This window comes from Eleginops maclovinus, chromosome 21 (assembly GCF_036324505.1).
Source record: "Eleginops maclovinus isolate JMC-PN-2008 ecotype Puerto Natales chromosome 21, JC_Emac_rtc_rv5, whole genome shotgun sequence".
Lineage (NCBI taxonomy): Eukaryota > Metazoa > Chordata > Actinopteri > Perciformes > Eleginopidae > Eleginops > Eleginops maclovinus.
In genome coordinates, this window is record NC_086369.1 from 17322377 (window position 1) to 17331317 (window position 8941).

The 8941-nt window shown below is 41.3% G+C and overlaps 1 protein-coding gene across 2 annotated transcripts in view; it reads right to left on the reverse strand.

The window, feature by feature from the left end:
- Positions 1-8641, reverse strand: part of galnt11 (UDP-N-acetyl-alpha-D-galactosamine:polypeptide N-acetylgalactosaminyltransferase 11 (GalNAc-T11)) — a 13104-nt gene extending 4463 nt beyond the window's left edge. The window contains exons 1-9 of one of the 2 annotated variants that reach the window (XM_063873908.1): positions 8486-8641; positions 4744-4979; positions 4377-4500; positions 4045-4211; positions 3545-3670; positions 1540-1789; positions 1315-1432; positions 644-796; positions 324-539 (exon numbers count right to left, since the gene is read on the reverse strand). In XM_063873908.1, coding sequence (XP_063729978.1) covers positions 324-539; positions 644-796; positions 1315-1432; positions 1540-1789; positions 3545-3670; positions 4045-4211; positions 4377-4500; positions 4744-4957 — 1368 coding nt within the window. In that variant the 5' untranslated portion in view covers positions 4958-4979; positions 8486-8641. Of the gene's footprint in view, positions 1-323; positions 540-643; positions 797-1314; positions 1433-1539; positions 1790-3544; positions 3671-4044; positions 4212-4376; positions 4501-4743; positions 4980-8383 lie in introns of both variants that reach the window. The other variant, XM_063873909.1, reaches the window with a different exon arrangement.
- Positions 8642-8941: the final 300 nt, after the last annotated feature.

Genomic DNA, 8941 nt, shown 5'->3' on the forward strand with positions numbered 1-8941 from the left:
TGCGTTCAGTGTCTAATGATGTGTGGTACTTCAGTGTCTAATGATGTGTGATGCGTTCAGTGTCTAATGATGTGTGGTGCGTTCACTGTCTAATGATGTGTGGTGGGTTCAGTGTCTAATGATGTGTGGTGCGTTCAGTGTCTAATGATGTGTGGTGCGTTCAGTGTCTAATGATGTGTGGTGCGTTCACTGTCTAATGATGTGTGGTGGGTTCAGTGTCTAATGATGTGTGGTCCGTTCAGTGTCTAATGATGTGTGGTGCGTTCAGTGTCTAATGATGTGTGGTCCGTTCAGTGTCTAATGATGTGTGGTGCGTTCAGTACCCGTCCTCTCTGCAGGACTTTGGGCCTCCTCAGGCTCTTGTTGTTGAACACAGGTAGCTGTTTGTTGCCGTGGGGGGGGGTCTGCATCTCGGGGTAAACGGTGTCTAGGTACCAGCGAAACGTCCTACACTGCAGACGCTCCCTCAACGCAACACGATCACTGACGTCTCCGTAACCACGGTCACGCAGCTCTGGACGGAGAGACAAGAACTGCTCCTGATTGGACCACAGACAGGAAGTGAGGTCAGAGGACTACAGACAAGTTACCACTCCGAGGATTAGACACGTGTGTGTGGTTGTGTGTGAGTGTGTGGGTGTACCTTGTACTCGTCCATCCACACATGAGCCAGCCTCAGTGAGTTGTGAGCCATGGTGTCCCCCCCACCCGGGGATCCATAGGGTCTCCTCTTTCTGAAGATGTGACCCACTCTGGAGCAGGGGATGATGAGCAGCTGACCTCCACACATCCAGATCTGTTCATACATCATTATTATCATTAGATTATACTGCACCATTATTAATATAACTTTATTATTAATATCATTATTTATATATAATCATTAATAATCAGAATGAATGTCATGTATTATGATGAATACATAATCATTCATATTAATACAACTATAACTTTATTGTTCATATATAATCATTACTAATAAGAATATTATTATTATCGTTCTTAACATCATTTTGTATTAGGTATTATTTCTATACTAAAACTAATGATAATGTATTAATCATAATCATGATTATTAATACAACTATAACTTTATTAGTATTAATATAACTATATTTTTATTAATATTAATACAACTTCATTTCTGTTATTATTAATATATGATATTGTAATGATTATTATGGTTATTATTTTCATGCTAACAGAAGCTGTACATATAAATATATAATTATTAATGCTTCATTTGGATTAAAGTCATTAACACACAGCTGTGGTGTGGTGCCTTCACTGACTGTCTGTATATCTGAGCCTCACCCTGAAGGAGATCTCCAGGTTCTCCCCCCCCCAGATGTCCATGCCCGCATCGTATTTGCCAAGCTCATTGAAGTAATTCCTGTTTATGGCAAAAAGACCGCCGGCCATGGTGGGAGACCTGGGGGGTGGGGGGGGGACCACACACACAAACCTCTTTATACCAACAACAAGCTGGACCCTGATTGGTCAGCGGCACCTGATTGGTCTCCTGATGGTCAGTGTTACCTGATAGGCCCGCTGGCCCCCAAGGGCCCGCTGAGCTCGGCTGGGGGTACTGGATCCCACTTGAAGTGCAGCCCCCAGTTGAAGCCCCCCCTAACGAGGGGGGAGGGGGAGTAGGAGAGGGTGTCGGCGGAGATGATGTCGATGACGGGGCACACAACTGTGCGATGGTCTCTGAAGAGGGGGGTCAGCAGGGGCTGAAGCCATACCTGGTTCACCTCACAGTGGGAGTCCAGGAACACCAGTACCTCACCTGGGGAGGGTGGGGGCGAGGGGGTTAAAGGGTAAAGACATTTCATTCTGAAGGTATGAAACAAGGTGGCATGAATAAAGATGTACAGTGGGGCAAATAAACCCTATTTAGTCAGCCACCAATTGTGCAAGTTCTCCCATTTAAAAAGATGAGAGAGGCCTGTAATTTTCATCATAGGTATACCTCAACTATGAGAGACAGAATGGGGGAAACAATCCAGGAAATCACATTGTAGGATTTTTAATGAATTCATTGTAAATTCCTCGGTAAAATAAGTATTGGGTCACCTACAAACAAGCAAGAGTTCTGGCTCTCACAGACCTGTAACTTCTTCTTTAAGAGGCTCCTCTGTCCTCCACTCGTTACCTGTATTAATGGCACCTTTTTGAACTGGTTATCAGTATAAAAGACACCTGTCCACAACCTCAAACAGTCATACTCCAAACTCCACTATGGCCAAGACCAAAGAGCTGTCAAAGGAGACCAGAGACAACATTGTAGACCTGCACCAGGCTGGGAAAACTGAATGTGCAATAGGTAAGCAGCTTGGTGTGAAGAAATCAACTGTGGGAGCAATTATTAGAAAATGGAAGACATACAAGACCACTGCTAATCTCCCTCCATCTGGGGCTCCACGCAAGATCTCACCCCGTGGGGTCAACATGATCACAAGAACGGTGAGCAAAAATCCCAGAACCACACGGGGGGACCTAGTGAATGACCTGCAGAGAGCTGGGACCAAAGTAACAGAGGCTACCATCAGTAACACACTACGCCGCCAGGGACTTCAATCCTGCAGTTCCAGACGTGTCCCCCTGCTTAAGCCAGTACATGTCCAGGCCCGTCTGAAGTTTGCTAGAGGGCATTTGGATGATCCAGAAGAGGATTGGGAGAATGTCATATGGTCAGAAGAAACCAAAATATAACTTTTTGGTAAAAACTCAACTCGTCGTGTTTGGAGGAGAAAGACTGCAGAGTTGCCTCCAAAGAACACCATACCTACTGTGAAGCATGGGGGTGGAAACATCATGCTTTGGGGCTGTTCTTCTGCAAAGGGACCAGGACGACTGATCCGTGGAAAGGAAAGAATGAATGGGGCCATGTATCGTGAGATTTTGAGTGAAAACCTCCTTCCATCAGCAAGGGCACTGAAGATGAAGCGTGGCTGGGTCTTTCAGCATGACAATGATCCCAAACACACCGCCAGGGCAACGAAGGAGTGGCTTCGTAAGAAGCATTTCAAGGTCCTGGAGTGGCCTAGCCAGTCTCCAGATCTCAACCCCATAGAAAATCTTTGGAGGGAGTTGAAAGTATGTGTTGCCCAGCGACAGCCCCAAAACATCACTGCTTTAGAGGAGATCTGCATGGAGGAATGGGCCAAAATACCAGCAACAGTGTGGAAACCTTGTGAAGACTTACAGAAAACGTTGGACCTCTGTCATTGCCAACAAAGGGTATATAACAAAGTATTGAGATGAACTTTTGTTATTGACCAAATACTTATTTTCCACAATCATTTGAAAATAAATTCTTTAAAAATCCTACAATGTGATTTCCTGGATTGTTTCCCCCATTCTGTCTCTCATAGTTGAGGTTTACCTATGATGAAAATTACAGGCCTCTCTCCTCTTTTGAAATGGGAGAACTTGCACAATTGGTGGCTGACTAAATACTTTTTTGCCCCACTGTATGTAATAAGGATGAAGGGAACAAGGATGATAAATGTGGATATAGGGAGTAGGAGGTAGGAAATACCAGTTGCATGTGAGGCTCCTATCATGCGTCCTCGGATGAGTCCTTCCCTCCTCTGGTTCCTCACCAGCTTTACTCTCCCCTTCAGATCCCCCCCCACATGACGCTCCAGCTCTTCCTGCAGCTCTTCTGCCACACACACACACACACACACACACACACACACACACACACACACACACACACACACACACACACACACACACACACACACACACACACACACACACACACACACACACACACACACACACACACACACACACACACACACACAGAGTTACCATACTAACGTGACCCGCTAGCTGAGCCGGCGAGGGTTCTTGCAGAGAGCTGGATCAGTGTAGGGGGCAGTGCACCTCGGCAGGACTAGGTCTTTCGAGGACTTGAACCAGTGACCTTCCGTTTCCCAAGCCAAGTGCCTACGGTCTTCGAGACCACCGTGTAGTGTCTATACCAGTGTGTGTATCAGTGTGTGTGTGTAGTATGTGTAGTGTGTGTACCCAGCTCGCTGTGGTCGTCCACCAGGATGACCTCGTGCAGCAGGGCGGTCGGGGTGCGTTCCAACACACTGTGTACCGTCCTCAGCAGGGCGGACAGCGCCTCGTTAAAGAAGCAGATCACTACGCTGGCAGAAGGTAGATCCGGAGGATACGCCCTATCACGACACCTGGGGTGGGGGGGGGCATGATCATCACTGAGACCCTTCACCTCTGCCAACAGAACTCTAGATACATCACTCTCACTGGGGGTCTCTGGTGCTGATATCTACCTGAAGACCCCTCTGCCCCTGAACACACACCAGTATAGATTATAGATATATAGGATCTCTCACTGGGGGTCTCTGGTGTCGGGCAGATCTCGGTGGGATCCCAGTCTGGTGGAGATCAGGACGTTGAAGGCATGTCGATGGTAACCAGAGTCCCTGAGCTCCTGATCCGCCTCGTTAAAGATCATCCCTGCACGCACACACACACACACACACACACACACACACACACACACACACACACACACACACACACACACACACACACACACACACACACACACACACACACACACACACACACACACACACACACACACACACACACACACACACACACACAATTGTATGTGCTGTGTTTTGTGTCAACCTGCCCAGGGACAGCAGATGGAAATTTAATTGATTTTCAAAATAAAACAAGATTTGCAATCACCCATTTCCGGCGATAGCTCCGCTCCCCGATTGGCCAGCTGCAGCCGAGGCCCAGACCCCCTTGGGGCCATGTTTCTGGTGATTGGCTGGCTGCGGGGCTTCAGGAGGGGCCGGTGCTCAACCCCTAAAGAGAAGTAGAGCAGCAGCAGCACCGACCAGGTAGCCGACGAAACGAGGCAGCCGAGCAGGAAGAACCTCAGCGTGACGCTGGCCATCGGGACAGGGGGCTACATCACACTATAAACATACATCACTGTAAACATACACACTATAAACATACATCACTGTAAACATACATACTGTAAACAAACACACTATAAACATACATCACTGTAAACATACACACTGTAAACATACATCACTGTAAACATACACACTGTAAACATACATCACTGTAAACATACACACTATAAACATACATCACTGTAAACATACACACTGTAAACATACATCACTGTAAACATACACACTGTAAACATACACACTATAAACATACATACTGTAAACATACATCACTGTAAACATACATCACTGTAAACATACACACTATAAACATACATCACTGTAAACATACATCACTGTAAACAAACATCACTGTAAACATACATCACACTGTAAACATACACACTATAAACATACATCACTGTAAACATACATACTGTAAACATACATACTGTAAACATACATTGCACTGTAAACATACACACTATAAACATACATACTGTAAACATACACACTGTAAACATACATACTGTAAACATACATACTGTAAACATACACACTATAAACATACATACTGTAAACATACATACTGTAAACATACATACTGTAAACATACATTGCACTGTAAACATACACACTGTAAACATACACACTATAAACATACACACTGTAAACATACACACTGTAAACATACACACTATAAACATACATACTGTAAACATACACACTGTAAACATACATACTGTAAACATACATACTGTAAACATACACACTATAAACATACACACTGTAAACATACATACTGTAAACATACATACTGTAAACATACATCACACTGTAAACATACATACTGTAAACATACACACTGTAAACATACACACTGTAAACATACACACTGTAAACATACACACTATAAACATACATACTGTAAACATACATACTGTAAACATACACACTATAAACATACACACTGTAAACATACATACTGTAAACATACACACTGTAAACATACATCACACTGTAAACATACACACTATAAACATACACACTGTAAACATACTTCACACTGTAAACATACACACTATAAACATACATACTGTAAACATACACACTGTAAACATACATACTGTAAACATACATACTGTAAACATACATCACACTGTAAACATACACACTGTAAACATACATACTGTAAACATACACACTGTAAACATACATCACACTGTAAACATACACACTATAAACATACTGTAAACAAACACACTGTAAACATACACCACACTGTAAACATACACACTATAAACATACATACTGTAAACATACACACTGTAAACATACATACTGTAAACATACATCACACTGTAAACCTACACACTGTAAACATACATGCTGTAAACATACACACTGTAAACATACATCACACTATAAACACACATCACACTGTAAACATACATACTGTAAACATACGTCACACTATAAACACACATCACACTGTAAAAATACATACTGTAAACATACACACTGTAAACATACATCACACTGTAAACATACACACTGTAAACATACATACTGTAAACATACATCACACTGTAAACATACATCACACTGTAAACATACATACTGTAAACATACATACTGTAAACATACATCACACTGTAAACATACATCACACTGTAAACATACACACTAGAAACATACATACTGTAAACATACACACTGTAAACATACATACTGTAAACATACATACTGTAAACATACATCACACTGTAAACATACACACTGTAAACATACATACTGTAAACATACACACTGTAAATATACATACTGTAAACATACATCACACTGTAAACATACACACTGTAAACATACATACTGTAAACATACACACTGTAAACATACATCACACTGTAAACATACACACTATAAACATACATACTGTAAACATACACACTGTAAACATACACCACACTGTAAACATACACACTATAAACATACATACTGTAAACATACACACTGTAAACATACATACTGTAAACATACATACTGTAAACATACATCACACTGTAAACATACCCACTGCAAACATACATGCTGTAAACATACATCACACTATAAACACACATCACACTGTAAACATACACACTGTAAACATACACACTGTTAACATACACACTATAAACATACATACTGTAAACATACACACTTTTAATATACATACTGTAAACATACATACTGTAAACATACATCACTGTAAACATACATACTGTAAACATACATCACTGTAAACATACACACTATAAACATACACACTGTAAACATACACACTGTAAACATACACACTTTTAATATACATACTGTAAACATACATACTGTAAACATACTGTAAACATACATACTGTAAACATACGTCACACTATAAACACACATCACATTGTAAACATACATACTGTAAACATACGTCACACTATAAACACACATCACATTGTAAACATACATACTGTAAACATACGTCACACTATAAACACACATCACACTGTAAACATACATACTGTAAACATACGTCACACTATAAACACACATCACACTGTAAACATACATACTGTAAACATACATACTGTAAACATACATCACACTGTAAACATACACACTGTAAACATACGTCACACTATAAACACACATCACACTGTAAACATACATACTGTAAACATACGTCACACTATAAACACACATCACACTGTAAACATACATACTGTAAACATACGTCACACTATAAACACACATCACACTGTAAACATACATACTGTAAAAATACGTCACACTATAAACACACATCACACTGTAAACATACATACTGTAAACATACGTCACACTATAAACACACATCACACTGTAAACATACATACTGTAAACATACGTCACACTATAAACACACATCACATTGTAAACATACATACTGTAAACATACGTCACACTATAAACACACATCACACTGTAAACATACATACTGTAAACATACATACTGTAAACATACATCACACTGTAAACATACACACTGTAAACATACATGCTGTAAACATACACACTGTAAACATACATACTGTAAGTTTACAGATATAAGATCAGTGTGTGAGGCAGTGTGTGTCTTTGTCTCTCAGTGTGTGTGCAGAAAGCAGGTGCGCTGCAGTCAGGTGATCAAGTGTTAATCATTCAGCAGACAGCTGACTGAATAAGGTTTCTGCACCGCAAGACACATACACAGAGAGAGAGAGAGAGAGAGAGAGAGAGAGAGAGAGAGAGAGAGAGAGAGAGAGAGAGAGAGAGAGAGAGAGAGAGAGAGAGAGAGAGAGAGAGAGAGAGAGAGAGAGAGAGAGAGAGAGAGAGAGATATTCTGTTTCTACCGGACTGTATGTCTCTGTTACCGGATTAACGGTGTCCGTTGATGGAACCCGCTAGCTTAGCCGGGGCTAGGGTTTATCCAGAAAGCTGTTTCTCCCCTTTAGAAACCCCGGAAGGCTACTCACGGTTAATGAGCGGCAGCAGCTGGAGGCAGCAGGAACGTCAGCTGAGGAGTTCTAACTAGTAGAGAAACAGTTCTCTGAGGCTCTTAGGTTCTGAGGTTCTACAGAAGAACACAAACACAGCGGGTAACTGCAGCTAACTGCGTCACTTCCGCTTACTGCCTTCAAACTAAAACTCAGCTCTTTAAAGGGAAGTGCTCAAGTCACATCTTTCACAATAAAATTACATGAGGAAAAAATCTTATCTGAATCAGAGTTAATAAAGACAGTGATAGCATTAAATTACTGTAAATAAAGAGAGTGACAGCATTGAACCACTGTCAAAGAGAGATAAACTAAAAATAAATCATTAGATGTAAATCAGTAAATTAATAAAATAAAAATATAAAGTGGTGAGTCAGAGATACAGGGGCGTGATTTCGGGGAAGACCTTTATTTTTAAAACAATGATTAATAATA